The sequence below is a fragment of the Meles meles genome, chromosome 2 (genome assembly GCF_922984935.1).
Source record: "Meles meles chromosome 2, mMelMel3.1 paternal haplotype, whole genome shotgun sequence".
NCBI lineage: Eukaryota > Metazoa > Chordata > Mammalia > Carnivora > Mustelidae > Meles > Meles meles.
The window spans coordinates 24,096-47,868 of NC_060067.1; the positions used below are offsets into that span (position 1 = coordinate 24,096).

Sequence of the window (23,773 nt, forward strand, 5' to 3'; positions counted from 1 at the left end):
CAGTCACAGACAATATATAAATGAATGAGCATGGCTATGTTCCAATAAAACTTTATTCACAAAAAAACAGATGGCAGGCTGCATTTGGCCTCTAGGCCCGTAGTTCAGTTGCCGACCTCTGTCTTAGAGTTCAACCAGTATTTGTCACTAATGAAGCAAAGCAGTCTTCATTGGCCCAATACAGAGAAGAAAGAGAACCAAATGCGTAACAACTTTAACATGCTTTCCTTAAAATTAGAAGAAATTCTATACATAATAAGTTGTGAATGCTCTATGTAATTAAAACACCATTTCTATAGATAGTATCTCTTTTAACCAGTTCTACCAAAGCATTTTCTTCTACTCCTCATCCCCAAAACTCACAGCTCAAAGACAAAATCATGTCATTTTAGAAACTTAAGGCCTTTTATGTTGGTAACACATGGTAAGGCCAAAGAAGATAATGTCTCCCTTCCACAAATGAGGCAGAACGATCCAGTCAACAAAAAGAGAGGCTTTTCTAGAACTTTTAAAACAACGAAGTTAAAGGTAAAAAGAATAAAAGTGAGTTAACAGAAAAGTAATTCAAAGCAATCCCAGTTACTTCAGTCGGCTAATAACTTCAGTCAGGTACCATTCTCCTCTACAGTTGGGGTGAGGGAAGCCGGCGCGGCGATCCGTCTTCAGCCTCAGTTATGGAACGTTGTGATGACGGGACTGAGGCTAGGAAGCAGGCCTCAAGGGCTAACGGTCTGTCCTCCTTCCCCCCAAACTGCAGGCCTGTCAACGGCCTCACTTTTTCCATCAACAGACCCAGCTCACAACTGACTCTACCACAAACTAGCCACGTGACCTCAGCCAGCCAGTCCCAGAGCTTCCCCTGTTCACCTGCACAACAGCACAGCAGTGCCTGCCCGGGGGACGACCTAGGAGAAGCACGGGCCTGGCCTGCACCCCAGAAATGCCCAATTATCAAGGGTCATTACATTATTATGTGGTTCCTTCAGCAAATGGATGGCTTTTTATTTAAAAGTGTTTCATGGGGGCACCTGGGTGGCTCAGTGGGTTAAGCCTCTGCCTTCGGCTCGGGTTGTGGTCTCGGGGTCCTGGGATCGAGCCCCGCGTCGGGCTCTCTGCGCGGCGGGAGCCTGCTTCCCCCTCTCTCTCTGCCTGCCTCTCTGCCTACTTGTGATCTCTGTCCATCAAGTAAATAAATAAAAATCTTTTAAAAAAATAAAATAAAAGTGTTTCGTGCAAAACCATTACATCGGTGACGCTCTAAGCAGCAGGGACGAACATACTGGAAGTACGTTCGCTGATTTCACCTGCCTCTTCTGGGTCTAGGGACAGAAGGCAGCTGGGAGCCCGCAGACACTCACTTGTTGTGATAATGAATGGTGCCCGAGAGCGCGCGCACACAGATGCGGCAGCAGGTCAGGTGGACCAGTTCGCTCAGCCAGTTTTTGAGGCTGAAAGAAGAGAAAACGGTTCGTGGTAGGCACTCCTAGGAAACAAAACAATAAAACCCTCGATGTGCTCCTTCCAGGAGCCTGTGTTCTGAAGCACCGTTCACTTCTTAAAGTCACACTGAGTCGTTTAGGACAAAACTCCAATGGAAAAGAGCTCCCACCCGACGAGACTACCAGGATAGATTCCCGACCACGAGAAGCTGAAGCTTCTTTGCTCGCACCCCGGTGAGCCCGACCACGTGTTTCCTTTCCTGCCTTCATTTCCCCCTTGAAAAAGAATTTCTCACCAGGTACACAAAAGTGTGAGGGCAAATCCAATACAGACTATGGATATGAAAGAGGCCAAATTTTAATAAGTGTGTCAGGCCATAAATTTGATGCAATACGTCGGGATCAAATATTCTTCTTGTGGACACCACTAAAGAAATGACAACCCTGTTTACGGCTGAGTGGAAGGGAGCATCTCACCTGCTGTCCGGCAGCTGCCCAACCAGTGTGGTTCCTACAACCAACAAACTGATCCCGATGAAAGCCAAGGTAACCCTGAAAAAGACAAGGTAATGCGAAAGTTAATTGCATGGTAAGGGGCCACGGGAAATAACAGTTCATAAACCATGAGACTGAGAATAAGTTCTATTCCCGCTACACTACGGAACACGGGGCTGCCAGTAAAAGAATTGAGTAAATCTAGATTCTGACATGGAAGAATGGTCCTGGGTACAATCTGAGAGGGAAAAAAAGCAAAATAAATTTCAAAATAACATGCCGAGTATGAGAGCAGTTTTCAAAATAACACCAAGCATAATGTACGGTGTATACAGAAGGCCTAGAAACTTAGGGAACTCTCAACCTCAATCCTGTAATCCTGCCAGGGTTAAACAGGCTTGTGAAAAGGATAAATTAAAACATTTGCCCTTTTGCTTTTCTGAATTATTTTGTTTTTAAATATACTCATGTTAACTTCTTGGATAATATAAGAAAAAATGTTTTATATTGTATGAAGGACTCATGTTGAAAGTAGTTACCTTACTTGGTCCAGGATACACTGGTGGGCAGAGTATGGTGTAACTATCTTCCAAAGGTCTAAAAATAACTTGCTCTTCTGTGTTTTTTAATGATGGGGGGAGATACAATTCAAATTTTTTTCAAAATTTGTTGACATCTATGAGAACTCTCACGTTGGCTTACTTAAACGGGAAACCAGAAGTTTTTATTTTTTATTTGCTCTAAATTTAAAATTTAGAGCAAATAGCAAGAAAAACCCTTCCATAATAAGAACACCAAATTATAGCACCATGTAGAAACCCTTTGATGCAAGTCTGTTGTCCTTCCGCATGTTCCTGCTAACATAGAAGAGGTTAGTAACAAGGTGACTCACAATACCACTAATCTCTACATAGACCCTTTCCATTTTTGAAAGGTGCTTTTAATATTCATTTAATATTCATTTGAATCACTTCAAAAAGAAAATAGTTATTTTCAGAAATGTAAGCAGAATTACACAAAAAGATGATATTGAGATTTAAAATCTTTCAAAATAAATGGGGCTTCCTTATAAACACATTGTTAAGGTGTTAAGCCTCATTAAAGTCTTTAAAAAAAAAAAGCAAAAATCTTGTTAAAGTCTTGGCTTAAGACCTTGTGATGAGCAATTTGAAGGTCAGATTCCATTTTCTTCCGATGCCATATTTTCATGCTAACCACGGATGCAGTAACTAAAACCCTGTTTAACTGCATCCACCAATTTTGCAAAAGTTTTAAAATAAAGGTTTGCTACCTTTCTCTAATGAGAATCCTTTGTTCCCACACATTAAGTCAGATGGGGTTACCTCTGAACACGTTTAACAACTGGGTTCAAACTATTGCAAGTTTTTATTTGCGGGATTAACAGGCCAGAAACTTCTGGTTTCCCGTTTAAATAAGCCAACATGGGAGTTCTCATAGATGTCACAAGTTTTCAGCCAGTCTGTTTTTAGGAGTTTTACTGAGATACAATTTCCCTAGAATACAGTTTCCCCATTTAAAGTAGTCCATGGTTTCGGCAGATTTACCAAGTTGTGCAGTCACCATACAATAATTTTAGCACAATCTGCTTTTTGAGTGGTGACTTTGTAGCAATGGCTCATCTTCCAAAGCATGTACACAGCCGTGCCTTCTCCCTGAAGAGGATGTACGAAGAGTCGGAGTCTCCATTCTTCTCTTGCCTTCTTCTTGGGTGCTTACACGACTGGCTTATCCTACGTCTGTGGTTTCTTTGCAAGAATCTTCCATGTTACGTCTTTAGTTTGGGAGTGTTAGTTTAATCTATGTAGATCGCAGAATCATGACACCATTTGCTGGCACCCACAGCAGGTGAAGGCTAACAGACAAACGAGGGCATCTCAAATACTCGGTCTTGCAAAAATCCTCACTCTTCCCTCCGGTGGCCTTGGATACAGAGCCTGGCTCATGGGCCAAGTGCAGAGTCAGAGCGAATCTACAGAGTCAACTTTACTGAAGCTGCATTTCTTTCTTTAAGAATAAAAACAGAATAAATGGAAGCTCTAACTATAAGCCTAGAAATGTCTAATACATAAAAGCGCAACTATGTCCTTCATGCATACTGATGGGCAGTCTTACACAAGCTCGGAGTAAAGGAACACCCCCTTAGTTGGGGAATACTGGCTTAAGGTTCAGACAAAAGTATATGTGAAGGGGCGCCTGGGTGGCTCAGTGGGTTAAAGCCTCTGCCTTCAGCTCAGGTCATGATCCCAGGCTCCTGGGATGGAGACCCGCTTCAGGCTCTCTGCTCAGCGGGGAGCCTGCTTCCTCCTCTCTCTGTCTCTGCCTGCCTCTCTGCCTACTTGATCTCCCTCTGTGAAATAAATAAATAAAATCTTTAAAAAAAAAAGTATATGTGAAAACCTGGAGTCCACTTTGTTAGCAGAGCTGAAATCATTTCCAAAAGACACACTGTGCCCCAACTGGCAAACCAGCAATATGGGCAAAAAAAAAAAAAAAACCATACAGAAAGAACTTAGAAATGTGCCTCTGCCTATACTTAAGCAATCTCTTCAGTTGTAATAAACCTAAATGAGGCAAGTGTAGGCCACCCAGGGAGGGTCAAACGGCTCCAAGTCCTGTGCCAGTTTAGGGGCTGAGAGCAAAGCCTGGAAAGCTCTGTCGAGGGGCCAAGGCTATGTCCAGGGAAATTAAGCAAGACCATCCGCAGGAATACTGTGACTCGGCCTATGCCTACGACCCGCCGTCGCCATGCTGGACACACTCTGGCCACCTGCGCTCCGTCCACGGCCCAGCGTCACTCTAGACCGCACCGGAAAGGGCCCCCTCATCGGAGGCATTCCAGCTCAGAAGCAGAAAGCGACACAGCTGGGAGCTTTTAATGAGAAAAGTGAATCATGACGGAACTTGGAACAAACGCCGTCCTTTAAATGGCTTTCTCTCCCATGCGAACCGTTCTCAGTAATTTTTTCTCTCCTATGCAACTGTGATCTGCTACAGACCAGCGAGGAAAGGCAGTTACAGTTTGGCGGACACTCTGGCGAATGCAAAACCAGAAATCTCTTCTTTTCGTCAACTTCCCTTTGCCGTCTATCCTCCGGTGGTTTATGACCGAAAGAACCACATGGATCCAGACAGACATATCTTCGATTCTGAATACACACCTTCATTTGGGGAAAAAAGTGAAAGAATAGATACTTCGCATGTTCCTGGGGAGTCCCCGTCGGTGGTGGTTTGCAGGTAGGAAGGGGTGAAATCAGTGTCCTAATACTCTCCCGAGGCCATGACATACGTGATTTAAAAAGAAAGCTGAACCGGCGATACCATCAATGACCGGGCAGGAGACGTACCTCAGGGGTAGCAGGACACAGTAGCGCACTATGACGCCCAGCACCCACACCATGGTGAGCCGCAGACTGATGTACTGGAAGTTCATGTTGGTCCTTGTGAGGAGATTCCATGACACCAGCTCCTCTGAGGAGAACCTCTGGGTCACTTCATCTTCCACAATGGCTTCCAAGCCCTTCTTGGAGAAATAAAACGCGTCAGACAGCTCAAAGTCCTTTCCTCGCAGGCCAGAGAGCCCTTTTTCCATGGGTGATTCATCTCTTTGGATAATACCTTCAAAGAAAGCATCAGGACATGAGAAAATGCCATATGACACAGGAACAGAGCAATGGGGCAACTTGGTGTGGAAGACAGTTCCACAAACTTAGTGGGTACCAGGAAGCAGATTTCAAAAACAAAACACAAGCAACTGCCGCGGGCAGAGGCGGAATCAGTCAATCTGCATAAATCAACCGCTACCCAACGCACTCGATGCCTTACAAAGAAACGCAGTCCTCGATAGGCCGTCTTGTTGCACTGCCTCCCTACACACCATTAGGGAAAGAAGTTACAAAACAAACTCTTTCCAAGCATGGATCTAGACTGCATAAAAATAAAACCTTCTGTTTTCCCCGAAAAAAAACCATAATGCCAAAAGCAAGCAAAATGGCAAAAGGTATTTACCACAAATGGCAAATATGGCAAATGCTGATGTTTCTAATATGTACAAGTGATTTTATAAGAAAATCAGTCTCAAGGTCACGAACTGAATTCACAGAAACATTAATAGTTAATAGACCAAAACCTCTTACTAGCAAAGAAATGGGTATTAGACAAAGATTGCCCTTTTTGTTTAGTGATAAAAGTTTAATGACACAAATAAGTAAATTCATACTCAATTTGTGTGAACATGGAACTAGAATTAGTAGCAAGTTTGTCAAAATCCCTTTCACATGAAGAGACTAAAAACAGGTTCGCTGATGATGCAGTGATTCCAATTTTAGGAATCTAACCCAGGAAAATAATCAGAAATCTAGGCAAAAATATTCACTGTAGCATTTTCCGTTAAAATCGATCCAGACAACATGACACAATGCATCTAATAAATACTTTAGTTAATACCTTAATGTTAAGTGAAAAAGAAAAACGCAGGATCTAAAACTATAGTTTAATTAACTTTAGGAAATAGATACACATAAAAAAAATGTCAAGAAGCCCACATTAAGTGGTTAACTCTGGGCAATATGATTAGATTTTCCTCTTTATGCTGTTATTATCTTCCCCATAAAGAAAATAATTCAAAGATTTTTAAAGTAGCATAAATTTTGTAAATTGGAAAAAATGATCACTGCCACCCAGTTCTGACTACTAAATAAGAATCATAGATGAGAGGATCTGTAAATAAAGAGCAGCTATGTATACAATGATGTAACTGTCCAATCTTTGCTCTGGGGTGTGTTGCAAAGGAATTTACCTCCTGAATTAGAAAAGCCTTTCCTTTTGAGGTGGAGATTAAGATATTAAATTCCCTAAAAGAAGATCCCCTCTGAGTTCCTCACTTTGCAGTGTACTAAGAAATCAGTGAGGAGAGTGGAAAGTGCTGTATTACCTATCCCCTGGAGAACATGTACACACATCCATAGAAGGGGAGGTGGTCATACATCATTTCTCCTGAAGGAAGAGCATCATGGTCATGAGAAAAGAAAGTAAAGAGGACCCGGAGTCCAGCATCAAGTTCTGTTTAGGACAGTCGCCAGCTCTAAGACTCTGCATCATTCTATGGGTCACCTAACTTGGTGTCCTCCTTTATAAAACTGGAGGTGGGAAAATTACTAGTTTCTTTATGGGGCTAAAGTTTCACGATTTTACTTTTGGGTTTTTTTGGTAGTTTTTGCCTGTTTGTTTTTACCCACATGCAAATCTAATACCTTATCACCATAAGAATTAGAACAAAAAAATAAGCTCTTGAATGATTAGATTATCTTTTTCTGTCATCAAGTCTAAGTGGTTTAACCTTTCCTCACCCTCTCAAAAGGATCTGATTCCCATTAGAGGGTGAACCAGGCGTCACTACCCATCCACCCTCTTGCTCTGCGGACAGCGGCGATACCTCCCAGCAGGTTACTCAATCCAAGCACTGGTCAACGTTCAGCGCAAGAGTTTCATTATTTAGCAATATACAGGGTTTTGTGGGGTTTCTTAAGTCTAGAAGGGGAGGGAAGAACAAATTGTTTAGCAAATCTCAGAATGAAATACACTGGAGACAGTGGACAGTCTTTCTAAAATTAAGATTTTTCGGAGGGGTGAGAGAGAAGAATGCCAGTTCAAGCTGCACCTCGTCATTCAACTGAGCCAGAAGAGAAGAGACATTTCAACGGGGCCGGCCCCCAGCACCCACCCACCTGATGTGCAATATTCTCTCTGCCCCCGACCTACTTAATTCTGTGTAACTCAAATAAAATAGAACTCAATTTTAGATTTTTGTTAAGCCTCTTTCAAAGGTATGTGGGTGACTTTAATGTCTCTAATCAACAAAGGATTAATTTCTACAATATATTAAGATATACAAAAAAAAAAAGAAGACGTAAAAAAAGGTATGTATGGCAAACAATTCATAAAAAGACTAAGCCCTGCCTTGGGGTGCCTGGGTGGCTCAGTGGGTTAAAGCCTTTGCCTTCGGCTCAGGTCGTGATCCCAGGATCCTGGGATTGAGCCCCACATCGGGCTCTCTGCTCAGCGGGAGCCTGCTTCCCTTCCTCTCTCTCTGCCTGCCTCTCTGCCTACTTGTGATCTCTCTGTCTGTCAAGTAAATAAATAAAATCTTTTAAAAAAAAAGAGTAAGGCCCCCCTTAATGACTACACATTTTAAAAGATGTTCAACTTCCCTATCAGCAGAGAAACACAAACAAAACAACAATGAAATACTATTTCATACGATAAAGACTGAGGAAATTTTAAATTGAGTCCTATCAAGTGCTAGTGAAAATTTGGCCAATTGAAATGTAACTAGTATGACCGCACTGGAAAACAATTAATCTGGAACCATCTAGTAAACGTAAAGATATTCATAGCCCAAGACCCAGCAATTCTACTTCTAGGGATAGCTCGGGAAGATGTTTGTTCAGTAACTTCAAATACACAGAAAAGGTGCAATGGGAGTTCACTTCATCCAGATTCCTGAACTGCCAACACGTTGTCACATTTGCTTTATTGTGCTAGCCCCGGATGTATAAAATGACACTTTTTTCAAAACCACTTGAGAATAAATTGTAGACATCATGCCCTTTGCCCCTAAATACTTCAGCACTGATTTCCTCAAGACACAAGGTTTTACTTACTTAATCACAATGAAATTGTCAAAATCAGGAAAGTGGACATTACTGCAAAACTAGTATCGAACGTACAGACCTTATTCAAATTTCGACAGTGGTCCCAGTAATGGCCTTCATACCACTTTTTTTCTGGCCCAGGATTCAACCAAGGATCATACATTAATTTACACGTCATCTCTGTAGTCTCCTAATTATATGAAAAAGTTCCTGGGCCTTTCTTTGTTTTTTAAGACATTGACATTTTAAACTAATAATATGTTATATGTTAATTAACTGAATTTAAATAATAAATAAGGGAAAAAAGACATTGGCATTTTTTAAGAGGACAAGCCATTTACTTTGAAGAATGTTTCTTAATTTGGGTTGGTCTGATGTCCCCTCGTGATTAGACACAGGCTGTATACTCTGGGCAGGAGTACTATGTAAACGATGTGTCCTTCTCCCTAGTCGCGTTGGGAACATGGGACTGGTCTGTCCCGTGACTGATGACATTTAACTTTGGTTGGTTTAAGGCAGTTATTTCTCCACTGTAAAGTTACTATCTTTCTCTGCTTGATCAGTAAGTGGAGAATTACTGTCTGTAAGTATCTGTGAAGGAGAGATACCTTGAGACTAAGGAAATATTCTGCTCCTCAAATCCTCACCCAATGACATTAGCAGCTTCCATGATTCCTACCTGAATAAATTGGTACTATGCGTCTTTTGTTTTAGGAATTTTAAAGATTTTAATTATTTATTTGACAGAGAGAACAAGCCAGAGAGAGAGGGAACACAAGCAGGGGGAGCGGGAGAGGGAGAAGCAGACTCCCTGCTGAGCAGGGCGCCCGACGTGGGGCTCGATCCCAGGATCCAGCCAGGATCCACTGGGATCACGACATGAGCTGAAGGCAGATGCTCAACGACTGAGCCACCCAGGTGCCCCATGTGTCTTTTTTTCTTTTCAAGATTTTATTTATTCATTTGAGAGAGAAAGAGAGTACAGGGGGAGAGGCCGAGAGAGAGGAAGAAGCACAGTCTCCACTGAGCAGAGAACCTAAGGCGGGGCTGGCAGGGCTCGATCCCAGGACCCCAGAAACATGACCTGAGCAGAAGGCAGATGCCTGACCGGCTGAGACACCCAGGCGCCCCACTGTGTTTCTTTTAAATGGCATTTTCTCACTCCTTCCCCATTTATTATTTCCATTCCATCTTTAAAAGAGCTTTTCCGGGGGCGCCTGGGTGGCTCAGTGGGTTAAGCCTCTGTCTTCGGCTCAGGTCATGATCTCAGGGTCCTGGGATCGAGTCCCGCATCGGGCTCTCTGCTCAGCAGGGAGCCTGCTTCCCCCTCTCTCTGCCTGCCTCTCTGCCTACTTGTGATCTCTGTCAAATAAATAAATAAAATCTTTTAAAAAAAAAAAGAGCTTTTCCGTTACACTCCATAAGTTCTTATAAAACTATGCAAAAGTAGACATACATAAGAAAAATTTGCCACATTGTTTGCAACAGCAATGTCAAGGTACATTAGAGAGATGGATATACAGAAATACATAGCAATACCAAACCATTATGTTGTACACTTAAAACCAGCATGCTGTAACAGTACCTCAATAAAAATAAATAAAAAAACAAAGGGAAGCTCGTATGAGAAAGAGATGGATACATCCAGGGCCACACAAGAGCTAAAAGAAATTACCTGGAACATTGACCAACTTGGGTAATTTGCAAACATCATGATGAGCAAACGACTCAGAACGATATGTGACGGTGATATTTTTACAGGGCCGGAATAATGCAAAACAATGAGTACTATGTGTTAAGATACGTACATGTATGGGGAACATGAAAATATGCACAAAAATAATAAACATGAAAATCAGAGTAGTACTTTCAGGGGGAAATCAGGGAACAATACACAGAAGAATTTGATTGTTTCTATGAAGTTTTATTTATTAAACTAAGTTGTTTAATAAATAAAACTTTATAGAAACAACAACAAAAGGTGGCATGGAACTGACAATCGTTCCTAAGACGAAAATCTGTATCGTCAGAGAGCAGTTACCAGCTTAGAAACTCTTCCATAACGTACACAAAATCTGAAAGCAGGTATTATTATAAAATTTGATGTCAAAAGAAGCACTGCCCAATACATAATATCACTTCCCTCCCTAACTAGACTGGCCACTGAGGGTTGGACTTACTGATTCAATTTGCCCTAAGCGTACCTTCTGAGAGAAAAAAAAAAAAAAACTTCATTCAGTCAATATACAGTCACTATGATTCAGGCCTCAAAGTAAAGGTTAGAAAGAAAAAGAGGAAGTATTTCTTTTGGCACCAAGAAATGTTCCTAAGTAAACTAAGAGTTTTCAAAATATAGATGTAAATACATATCAGATTTAACTGGCACAGACACAATTTTGATACCAGTTTTTATGGTCACTAAGGAAATCTAGTTTTATCAGTAACGAATTAGTCCTGATCCTTCAGAGCGATCCACATTTCTGGAATTGATAAAACCCTGACTCTAGGAAGCATTTCCTTTTGTTTCCTAAGTCAGCTTCAAAATAGTAAAGCCATAAACATTTGAACTTTGTCCTCATAACGAATGCTCTGGTGAACCTGACAAGGTCCATGCTTGGATGGAAATAAAATGAGAAAAACTATCTCTTTCTAATATGAGAGATTAATTACACAAGCTGCCCTGTGCCCTATGCCTTTAGCAAGTCATGGTACATCAATAACACTAGCTATGAAAGTTAAAAAAAATGGAGGCTGACGTTTAAACCATTTCAAATATAATTAACTCTAAATTAGCCGAGTGAACTCTCGGAAGGACGGCTCATTTAGAAATCACGGTAGTTCTGCCGTCCTCCAGATGGAAATCACGCTTTCGAGGTCAGCCGTTAGGGAAAATCAGGGTCCACTACAGATCTAAAGTGTATACAATAGGCTTTATATAGAGGAGCAGATCCTTAACCTGCCAATGCGCTCTATTCCAAAAGTTAGAAGCTCAGAGTTCAAACACACTCTCTCCTGGAAACTGATTGAATTAGTCTGTTTCAGCTCCAAGCCCATTCGGTCATAAACCCAACTAACCCTGAAACGTAGGTGATCATATAGTAGCAGTCCATGAAATAGAAATCTTTAGCACTGTTTCTACCAGAAATTTTTTAATTAAATCTGGTTTGAAATTAACAAAAATACACTTCCTCGTCCTGCAGTGACTTAAAGGGGATATTTGGGGGAACTTTCAGGGGTTCTGGTAATGTTCGGTTTCTTGATCAAAATGAGAGGCACATGAGTAAGTTGGCTTTGGGAAAAACCATTAAGTTGTACCTTTTTAATTTTACACTCTTACCTGTGTGTGTTAAGTTTCAATTTTTAAAAAGTTTACTTGCAAACTGCTGTACAATGTTGCCTATAGGTAATGATATTGTATTAAGTACTTAAAAATTTGTTAAAAGGGGTGCCTGGGTGGCTCAGTTGGTTAAGCGTCTGCCCCCAGCTCAGGTCCTGGGATCGAGCCCCGCCTCCAGCTCTCTGCTCCGCAGGACGCCTGCTTCTCCCTCTCCCACAACCCCCTGCTTGTATCCTCTCTCTCACTGTGTCTCTCTCTGCCAAATAAATAAATAAAATCTTTTTAAAAAAAAAAGTCTTGTTAAAAGGATAAATCTCATGTTCAGTGTTCTTACCAAATTTAAAAAAAGAGAATCGGAAGAGACAGTATCTGCGAATCCCCTGTATCGGTCATTTATCCACTATAGGATTAAATAAATACTTCCATTATTAACAACACAAAAGTTCATATCCCCCTAAGCAAGGGGTGGGGGCACCAACTACTGGTAGTGAAGGCCTTTTCCTGGTGTGAGGCGCTCGGCTGAGGGTCTCTGGTCCACCCTGACCACGCGCCGTGTCCTTCCTGACCCTCAGTGTGCTTAAAGCAGAGATGAAGGCGAAGCAGTTGTGAGGATGAGCTGCCTGGGGCCGGGGTGGGGGTGGGGAGGACAGACATACTCGCTGTCAAGCTCCAGGGGACCAAGACCTACATTCAGGCCATCGCGGGGCTGTAGTTAAAGACTGGAAGGTCTTGACACAATTGGCACAACTAAGGGCCTGGGACAGAGCCTCAAACCAGGAGTCTCTGTCCCTGTTCCTGTCCATCAGTCATCACACAGATGGTAACTACAGGTAACTACATAGTTCCCTGACCGCACAGCTTTCCGGCCCTTTTCCGGTCACATTTCCCACACAAATGTGGCTGTAATGCTGCAAGGCTAAGCTCTGGATATACCATGTGCAGAAAATTCCCCGGGCCATTAGTCAAGTCATAATCTCTAGCACGTAAATTTGACTATGCTCATTTCCCAGAGAATCCTTTGTGCTCCTGATTATCGCTGCTCTCCTTCCTAAGTACTTTTTTAAAAATCCCGTTTATTATTATTAACTTAGCTAAGTGTAATAATGGTGTCAGGGTTTTATTAAAAACAAAAGTCAGGGGGTGCCTGGGTGACTCAGGTCTGAGCCCCACATCTGCTCAGCGAGAAGCCTGCTTCCCCCCTCTCTCTGCCTGCCTCTCTGCCTACTTGTGATCTCTCTCTCTGTCAAATAAATAAATAAAAATAAAATCGTTAAAACAAAAGTCAGTTTTTCACGATGTATACACTGAGGTACTTGGAGGTAAAATGGCATAGTATCTAGGATTAGTTTTTAAAGTGTTTCCATAAAAGGATACACATTAAGGTGAGAACATGGTGTTTGATTGCTTACCTCTATTCTCTAATTTTCTAAGTTGCTCACATACTGCATCTGTAATTAAAATTTATCTAAAAAATACTTCCACAGACAAGCCACAAGAGACTCTTAACCTCAGGAAACAAACTGAGGGTTGCTGGGGGTGGCGAGGGAGACGGTGGCTGGAGGACGGACACTGGGGAGGGCACGTGCTGCGGTGAGTGCTGTGAGCTGTGTAAGACTGTTGAATCACAGACCCGTACCCCTGGGCAAATAATACATTAGATGTTAATAAAAAAATACTTCCACAAAGGAAAAACTGAAAAAAAAGGATAGATGGTGTGAATTCTTGTTGAATTGGGTGACGAGTACAAAGAGATTAATTGTACTATTCTTGTTACTTCTTAAAAATGAATGCTATAGGGGCGCCTGGGTGGCTCAGTGGGTAAAAGCCTCTGCCTTCGGCTCAGGTCATGATCCCAGGGTCCTGGGATAGAGCCCCACATCGGGCTCTCTGCTCCGCAAGGAGCCTGCTTCCTCCTCTCTCTGCCTGCCTCTCTGCCTAGTTGTGATTTCTCTCTGTCAAATAAAATAAATAAATAAATAAAACCTGAATGCTATATTTTTAAAAAATCCATTTCAGAAACTCATTTGCAAAGTCAGTTTAGCTGGAAATCAATTTCCTCACCCAAATCCAAAGCATTCGTTCACTTAATCGGTCAGTCAGCCACAACAGAGAGATAGCCGGGCACTAAACAGAACGGAGGGAAAGGGAGCTGAACTCAAGCACGGCTGCACATCAGAAATATCTTTGGAACCTATAAGCAGCACCAGAGCCCAGCCCCAGATCTGCTGCACTAGAATGCCAACTACATTTTAAAAAATACACATGATGGATTAAAAAAAAAACATAAGGAAATACATCAAAATATTAGTTCTTAAGCACAGGGTAGCTTCAAGGAGATAAGCACAATCCTTTGGGGTTGTAGTTACACACATATGTTCAAAAACACTTCTAACCTGGGGCACCTGGGTGGCTCAGTGGGTTAAGTCACTGCCTTCAGCTCAGGTCATGATCTCAGGGTCCTAGGATCGGGCCCCACATGGGGTTCTCCACTCAGCAGGGAACCTGCTTCCCCCTCTCTCTCTGTCTACTTGTGATCTCTCTCTCTCTGTGTCAAATAAATAAATAAAATCTTTAAAAAAAAATACTTCTAACCTAATGACACTCAAGAAAATTAGGTCTTTTCTGCATAACAAAATTTGATATGGGTGATTTTTAATGTTCTTATTTATATATCTACAATGTCTCCTTTTTCGATAAAGTATATGTACTATATTACAGAGTGAGAGAAAAGAACTTACAAGTGCTATTTTTTTAAAACCAAAATGACATACGACTAACATACCGGCCCAAATGCCCATCATTTAAAAGGCCCAAACTGCAGAGTGTTGAGGAAGACAGGCAGCGGCTAGACAAACTCACGCATTACTCTGAGTGTACGACTCATTTTGGATCACCAGTTAGCAGTTTCTCATACTGCTAAGCATACACTCGCCTACCCTATGACTTTCAATGGCCCCAGGTATTGTCCTCTAGCAAAAAACAAGCAAATGGGCTCAGGACAATGGTCACGGGGCTTTATTCTTAAGGGCTAAAAACTGCAAACAACCCAAATGTCGATCAACATGACAACGAATTAAACAAATGATGTATTTCAATAAAGGAATTCCACAGCAATTTAAAAAATTCACTGAATCACACAACATGGAGAAATCTCATGAATATGATACTTTGTGAAAAAACAGGTACAAAAGAGCACATACCCTCTGATTGCATTTATGCGAATTTCAAAAATAGAAAGACTGAAGGATGACAGCAGGGTCCAAGGGATGAGTACTACACCTGGGCAGGGGCTTGAGAGATTTTTGAGACCTGGGCTGTGTTCTTTAGGGGAATTATGACAGATTCTTCGGCAGGTCTATAAATACCCAAAAATACATCTAGCTGAACACTTGATAGCTGTGCATTTTCAAAATCAGAAACATGTTACATTTAAGAGTTGCCACAATTTGTAGCTATAATCCCAATCAGAGGCTCTAGGAAATCATAGCACTTTTTTTCCATAAATATTTTTAGATTTCCCATTCTAAACTAGAAGACAACTGACATTTATTGAATGTTTTCTGATGCCAGACTGTGCTAAACCCTTAACACCTACACTTAAATAATCCCCCGAATCCTATGAGGTTTTGTCTGTTACCCCCATTTTACAGATGAGGAAACTAAGGCTCAGTAGGGTTGAGTAACTTTCCAGGGGCCACAAAAACAATAAGGAAGAGAACGAGGTTTTGAAACCAACTCTGCTACTCCAACGCCGACTGCTTCCTCATATCCTAAAGCTTCAAATTCCACACTGCTCTGTCCAGCGCCTGCCCTTTGACAGGCTGCAAAGATATGACACCTTCCCTTCGCCTCCACGTCAGTCCAGTTCCCCTCGCTAAAAAAAGAGCTGAGTAACAGTTCTGACCAGTGTCTCTCCTGCCTGTGAGGGAGGGAATGGAACACTGATCTAGGAGACACTGTGCGTGGCCCGCATCTAGCATTAATCTGGAGACGCACTTGTCACTAACTTATTTACACTTCCTCATCCTTCCCGGATCATTGTAACCCACATCACTTTTCTTCTTTCTTTCTTTTTTAACGAGGGCAGGAATCTTTCAGCGCCTGGAACACATCTGATTGGGTCTCTGTACCTTCCCATGCTAAGCCCAACAAAAAGCAGCCACTGGGCAGCAGCCCACTGGACACTCCCTCCCCAGTTCCGTCATTCCTCTGGGTCGGAGCGGTCTGAGGCGGCTCTTCCGTCCAACCCGGGACTCTGTGACCTCAGCGCACATCCCACCGGCGTTGTTGCTCCTCGCGTTCTCCCCAGGCACAATCAGCTGCCCCGTGTCTCTTGCAGGTCAGTCAAGGTTTAGAAAGCATAATCACTCTTGATGTGGCCAAGATTTTTAGGAAACACCTTCTATCTCTTTTGGTCCCAACAGCCTGTGACACCCTCACCCATGACTCTAGGTTTGAGTTCAAGGTCGCTGAGACAAAGACAGATTGACCATGAAGCCAATACAGTTCATCTTCCATCTCCTCACCTGCACGGCTCCTTCCAAGGTCCCACACCTAATTCTGTATATTCTTTTACCTAAAGAGGATCTCCAAATTGTATAAGCTTCAGGCACCCACAAAACCTGCATTTGCCCTCACCTCTGAGTCATATTGTCATTTTGTTGCTATAAGTAATACATCTGTGATAAAGCATTCACCTTGTAAATTAAATCGATTTAGAAGGAGAAATATTTGGGGTGCCTGAGTGGCTCAGTCGGTTAAGTGTCTGCCTTCAGCTCAGATCATGATCTCAGGGTCCTGGGATCAAGTCCTCTGTCCCGTTCCTGCTCGCAGGGAGCCTGCGTCTCCCTCTCCTCCCTGCTCGTGCTCGCTCTCTCTCTCTCCCTCTCTCTCACTGTCTCTGTCTCTCAAATAAGTAAATAAACTCTTTTTAAAAAAGGTTTTTTTTAATAAAAAAGAAGGATAAAAACTTAAGATGAGAGAACCAAGTTATTACCAATAAGTATTAGAACACTGGGCGTTCACAGACACACACTAACATCTTTCTGCTTAATTGCACTTACTATTGATAATATGCTATCTACTGGATGCCCAAACAGCAATATACTCCTTAGAGGGTTGCTGTTGGCTCATCTTTTGGCTGTTGTTTTAAGGTCTGAAGTTTCTTTAATTTTAAAAGTGCAAGATTGAAGAGAAAAACAAAAAACTGTGAATGCAAGCAAAATGAAAAAATTCACTACATAGAAGGTGTCCCTATAGCAGCAGAACTGCTTTAGAAAAACTAAATTATTACATGCCATATACTAGGTCCATAAAAAGAAAAGAGGGTAAAATCAGTACAACTCTCATGACTTGTCATATATATGAAATGTGCTCAAAATAAATGTTGGCTTAGCATCTTCTTTGATTTCCTAAGAGGTACTCGGTCATGATTGCCTCGTTCGGGAAAAAAAAAGCATTAGTTATGAAACTCTTCATGCACCCCTGGCCATGCTTCCCCAGTTGGCACATTTAAGAGACATTCAACTTTTTAATTCTATTTCTTTTCTTTTAACATAAAAAGGGTAAAGTTTGTTTTAAGTACCTATGTACCCTATCAATTAATCCAATTAATAAAAGTAAAATAAGGGGGCACCTGGGTGGCTCAGTGGGTTAAGCCTCTGCCTTTGGCTCAGGTCATGATCTCAGGATCCCGGGATCGAGCCCCGCGTCGGGACCTAACAGATATATTCAGAACATTTCATCCTAAACTGGCAGAGTACACATTCTTTTCAAGGGCACAAGGAACATTCTCCAGAACAGATCACATACTGGGTCACAAATCAGGCCTCAACAAGCACAAAAAGACTGAGATCATGCCATGCATATTTTCTAACCACAACGCCATGAAACTAGAAGTCAACCACAAGAAAAAATTCAGAAAGACCGTAAGTATACGGAGGTTAAAGAACATCCCACTAAAGAACGAATGGGTCAACCAGGAAATTAAAGAAGAAATTAAAGAACACCTGGAAGCAAATGAAAGTGAAAACACGACAGTCCAGAACCTTTGGGATGCAGCAAGGCAGTCCTAAGAGGGAGGTGTAGCAATACAGACCTTCCTCAAGAAGCAAGAAAAATCTCAAATACACGACCTACCTTACACCTAAAGGAGCTGGAAAAAGAACAACAAATGAAGCCTAAAGCCAGCAGAAGAAGAGAAATCATAAGGATTAGATCAGAAATCAATGCTATAGAAACTAAAAAAACAACAGAACAGATCAATGAAACCAGGAGCTGGTTCTTTGAAAACATTAATAAAACTGATAAACCCCTAGCCAGACTAATCAAAAAGAAAAGAGGAAGGACCCAAGTAAAAATCACAAACAGGAGAGAGAAACAACAACTAACACCACAGAAATACAAAAATGTACTGGGGCTTCTTCAAGATAAAAAGCTTCTGCACAGCCAAGGAAACAGTCAACAAAACTAAAAGGTAGGAGGTGCCTGGGTGGCTCAATTGATTGGGTCTGCCTTCATCTGAGGTCATGGTTCCTGGGGTCCTGGGATCGAGGCCTACATCAGGCTGCCTGCTCAACGGGGAGCCTGCTTCTCCCTCTGCCACTCCCCCTGCTTATGCGCTCTCCTCTCTGTCAAATAAATAAAATCATCAAAAAAAAAAACAAAAAACCTGGGGCTCCTGGGGGGCTCAGTGGGTTAAAGCCTCTGCCTTCAGCTCAGGTCATGATCCCAGGGTCCTGGGTTGAGACCCACATCGGGCTCTCTGCTCAGCAGGGAGCCTGCTTCCTCCTCTCTCTGCCTGCCTCTCTGCCTACTTGTGATTTCTGTCTGTCAAATAAATAAATAAAATCTTAAAAAAAAAAGGGAAAGTAGGCTACAGAATGGGAGAAGATATTTGCAAACGACACATCTGGTAAAGGGTTACTATCCAAAATCTATAAAGAACTTATCAAAAAACAAATAATCCAGTCAAGAAATGCGCATGAATGGGAATTTTTCCAAAGACCTCCAGATGGCCAATATGCACATGAAAAGATGCTCAACATCACTCATCATCAGGGAAATACAGATCAAAACCACAATGAGATACCACCTCACACCAGTCAGAATGGCTAAAATTAACAAGCCAGGAAATGACAGATGCTGGCGAGGATGCGGAGAAAGGGGAACCCTCCTCCACTGTTGGTGGGAATGCAAGCTGGTGCAACCACTCTGGAAAACAGCATGGAGTTTCCTCAAAAAGTTGAAAGTAGAGCTACGCTATGACCCAGCAATTATGCTACTGGGTATTTACCCAAAGGATACAAAAATACAGATTTGAATGGGTACATGCACCCCAATGTTTACAGCAGCATTATCAACAATAGCCAAACTATGGAAAGAGCCCAAATGTCCATCGACTGATGAATGGATAAAGAAGATGTGGTATACACACAATGGAATATTACTCAGCCACAGAAAAGAATGAAATCTTGCCATTTGCAAGGACATGGACAGAGCTAGAGAACATCATCCTAAGTGAAATAAATCAATAAATAAATCAAATACCATGAGATTTCATTCATATGTGGACTTTAAGAAACAAAACAAATGAACATAGGAGGAAAAAATGAGAGACAAACCAAGAAACAGACACTAACTACAGGGGACAACCTTACGGTCACCAGAGGGGAGATGGGGGGACGGGCCACAATAGGTGACGGGTATTACGGAAGGCACTGACCGTGGTGCGCACAGGCGGTATATGTAAATGAGTCACGAAATTCTACTCCTGAAACTACTCCTGCACTGGCTGTTAACTAGCTAGAAGTTAAATAAGAATTTGTATGAACGGATGAACAGAAAAGAAATCAAGTTTTTCAATACACAAACAACAATCAGAAGATACGATGAAAGAAGCCCCTCCATGTACAATAGCAACCAGAAATATGATTTTAAGAGGAAGTACACAAAACTTATCTGAGAAAAACTTTAAAACATTCCTGAGGGATAGAAAAGATCACCTAAACAAAGGGAAAGACATAATGTCCTTGTAGAGTCTTACTCAACCTAGATAATGTCAAGCTGCTCTCAGAAAATTTATACAATTTACACGAGTCCAATAAAAATAAAGAGTTGCATTTCCTCCGGATCGTGCACAAGCTGTATCTCACGATCGTGTGGGAAAACAGCAGGCCAGAATGAGCAGGAAGGTTCTATGGAGGAAAAGCAATGAGGACAATAATCCCTACTGGATATTAAAACAACCTTTTACATCTATTAAATCCCTAAACAATGATTAAAACAACATGATGGCCATCAGAAAAGTTTTGATTTTAAAATCATTTGGAGAAATATCTCAATCAGAGAAAGACTATTATATGGTTTCACTCATATGTGGGATATAAGAAACAGAGCAGAGATCATAGGGAAGGGAGAGAAAACTGGATGGGAAGTCATCAGAGAGAGAGAAAACCATAAGAGACACTTACCTATAGGAAAAAAACTGAGGGATGCTGGAGGGGAGGAGAGTGGAGGGGTGGTAACTGGATGATGGGCAATCAGGAGGGCACGTGATGTGATGGGCACTGCATGTTACATGCAACTGATAAATTATGGAACACCACATCTGAAACTATGATGTAATATATATTAGCTGGTTGAATTTAAACTAAAACTTTTGGAAAATTAAAAAAAAAAACACTTGATGGTATATAAGAAGGTAAGTAAACATAGGGAACAAAATACAAAGTACAGAAATCGATCCGAACAAACACAGGAAATCAAGGGTGTCCTACAAATCAGTTCTGCACAGATGAATGTTTTAACTGGGTTTTTCCACAACTGGATAGCCATCTGGACAAACACACTAGAATAAAAGAATCAAAGATTTAAATATTTTAAAAAACACAAAACTAATCAAAGACGACATTGGAGAATTCCCTTAAAACTTGGTCAAAGGAAAATCTTTCTGCTAAAAAACTCAAAATCCAGACACTATGGAAAGAAAATATTCATAAATTTGACTACACAGAAATGAAAAACCCCTGCATCGTAATAAGCAGGATAAGCAAAGAAAAAAAATATGAGTCACAAACTGAAGGAAATATGTGTATCTCCTCACAGACATTAGTTTACCACCTGGAATCATGACCTGAGCCGAAGGCAGACGTTTAACCACTGGTTTAACCACCCAGGTGCTCCCTGCAGCGTACTTGAACAGCACCAGGCCTAGAACTACAATTGAACTATTTGCACTCATAAAACGAAATTTCTTGCTAAAAAAGACGAAACTTTCTAAATAATCAACGGAAAGGACCACTGGATATAGTTGATTACTATACGTCATCTTCGGTCAAAAACCAGAAACACCTGCATTGTAACAGATCTGCGCAGCACAAAGAAGCACTGCGACAACTAGCAGGACGCAGAGGTGGACGGCAGGGGGCGGAGGTTATACCATGTGGTCACAAACCGTATTTTTAAATAACTACAATTTTGGCACCCTGTGAACATATTACTTATGCGAAAAAACTCAAATACTTTTTCAAGATGTATAAACCCAAATTTAAGACACTCACACAGAAGCTTGCAGACACGAAGCCTGCGTGTCATCGGCTAGCCGTCCCAGAGTCACAGCACCTGATGGCTCAGCGAGTCCTCAAAATTGCAAAGACGAAACAAAGTGAAACTTGACGGTGACCACTTCCCACAAGTGCCACCCCTGCACTTCAAACCTCACCCCAAATACTTCATTTCTAGGTTAGCTTTAGAAGTCCCTGGTAAACCCCTGCCTCACATGTGTACACACGCTTGGAACAGCACACTTTACAGAGAAGGCATCCAAAGGCTTTATTTCTCCCAAGGAGCTGGTAGATGACGTCTGTTATTCTTGGGAGAAAAACAGAGCACAGAAGAGTGGTGCCTGGTGGGCAGAGGAATGAGGGGGAAGAAACTATCAAGTTAGAGCTCTCTCGTCCCTCCATTTCCTTCCCTCTGCTCTTATTTTCTTCCCTGGTTGATTCTCGTCGCATTCGTTTATCTTCTCCTGTCCTTTTCCTATGAATTTTTCTCTAGTGTTTGTAAATGGCTTTCACTCTGTGAGTTCACTAAAGCCACCATTTCAACTTTTACCCGCCAAAATAACCGTGCACCTGTAGCCTGACTTCTTCCCCAAGGCTCACACTTTATCTGGCTGCCAGGACATTCCATCTCTCCACCAACCCACTGCTCACGCTCTACAGGCCCCATGAGCTGTAGAAAGATTTTATCACGCAAATAGATGTCAAAAGAAAGCCCAGGTAGCAATATTCATATTCAAAAGAAAGACTATAATAAGAAACAAAGAAGGACACTACATGATAATCAAGGAGACAATCCAACAAGATGTAATAATTGTGAATATTTATGCACCCAACATGGGAGGACCCAAATACATAAAACAGTTAAAAACAAACATAACGCACCTAATCAGCAGTCATACAGTAACAGCAGAGGACCTAAGCACCCCCTTACGTCAGTGGCCAGATCACCCAAACAGAAAATCAACAAGGAAACAATGGCTTTCCATCTGCACTGGATGGACTTAATAATAGGTATACTCAGAACACTCCATCCTAGTACAGCAGAAAACAAACTGTTTTCAAGTGTACGTGGAATGTTTTTCGTATTAGGCCACAAAACAAGTCTCCACAAGCGTAAAAAGATCGAAGTCATGCAATGCATCCTTTCTGACCACAATGCTATTAAAACAGAAGTCAACCACAAGGAAAACTCTGGAAAGACCACAGATACATGGAGGTTAAACCTCTGCTACTACACAGTGAACAAGTCAATCAGGAAATCAAAGAGGAAACGAAGAAGGTCACAGAAACAAATGAAAACAAACACGAAGGTCCCACACCCGGGGAGGCAGCAAAGTGGGTCTAAGAGGGAGGGAGGTTTACGGCAGCTCAGGCAGCTCAGGCAGCTCAGGCTCACCGTAAGCAGCAAGAAAAGTCTCAAATAAACAACCTAACCTTACATCTAAAGGAGCTAGAAAAAGAACAAACAAAACTCAAAACCAGCAAAAGGAAGAAAGGAATAAAGAACAGTTTCATTTGAATGAAATAAAATGGAATCTACAACAAACGAACAAACAAAAAAAAACAGAACCGATCGTGGAAACCGGGAGCTGGTTCTTTGAAAACACCAACAAAACTGACGGACATGGAGGGACGCCAGGTGGCTAAGTCGATTAAGCTCCAGCTCTTGATTTCAGCTCAGGTCGGGCCATGAGATTGAGCCCTTTGTTAATAAGCTCTGCACAGGACAGAGCCGCTGGAGATACCCTCTCTCCCTCTCCCCTTGCCTCTCTGCCTGCTCGCTCACTCACTCTCGCTCTTCCTCTAATAAGTAAATAACTCTTTTTAAAAAATTGATAAACATCTACTCAGACTCATTTTTAAAGGGGGAGGGGCTTAAATAAAATCATGAATGAAAGAGGAAAAATAAAACCAACAGCACAGAAACAGAAAGATTGCAAGAGAGTATTACGAAGAATTATACGCCAACAAATAGAACAACCTAGAAAAAGATGGATAAATTCAGAGAACACATAAACCACCAAAACAGAAACAGGAAGAAATAGAAAACTGTAACAAACAGATTACAACAATAAAACTCAGTTGGTATTCAAAAACCTCCCAACAAAGAGAAGTCCAGGACCAGACAGCTTCACGGGTGAATTCTACCAAACATTTAAAGAACAGTTAATATCTAGACTTCTCAAACTATTCCAAAACATAGAAGGGGAAGGAAGACTACTGAATTCATCCTATGAGGCCAGCATCACCCTGATGCCAAAACCAGAT

General features: G+C 41.7%; 1 protein-coding gene across 1 annotated transcript in view; it reads right to left on the reverse strand.

Moving 5' to 3' along the window:
• The window catches only part of GPAT3 (glycerol-3-phosphate acyltransferase 3), a 59,440-nt gene that overhangs the window by 14,931 nt on the left and 20,736 nt on the right, over positions 1-23,773 (reverse strand). Inside the window, exons 3-5 of the mRNA XM_045994991.1 lie at positions 5,300-5,570; positions 1,917-1,991; positions 1,359-1,448 (exon numbers count right to left, since the gene is read on the reverse strand). Coding sequence (XP_045850947.1) covers positions 1,359-1,448; positions 1,917-1,991; positions 5,300-5,570 — 436 coding nt within the window. The remainder of the gene's footprint in view (positions 1-1,358; positions 1,449-1,916; positions 1,992-5,299; positions 5,571-23,773) is intronic.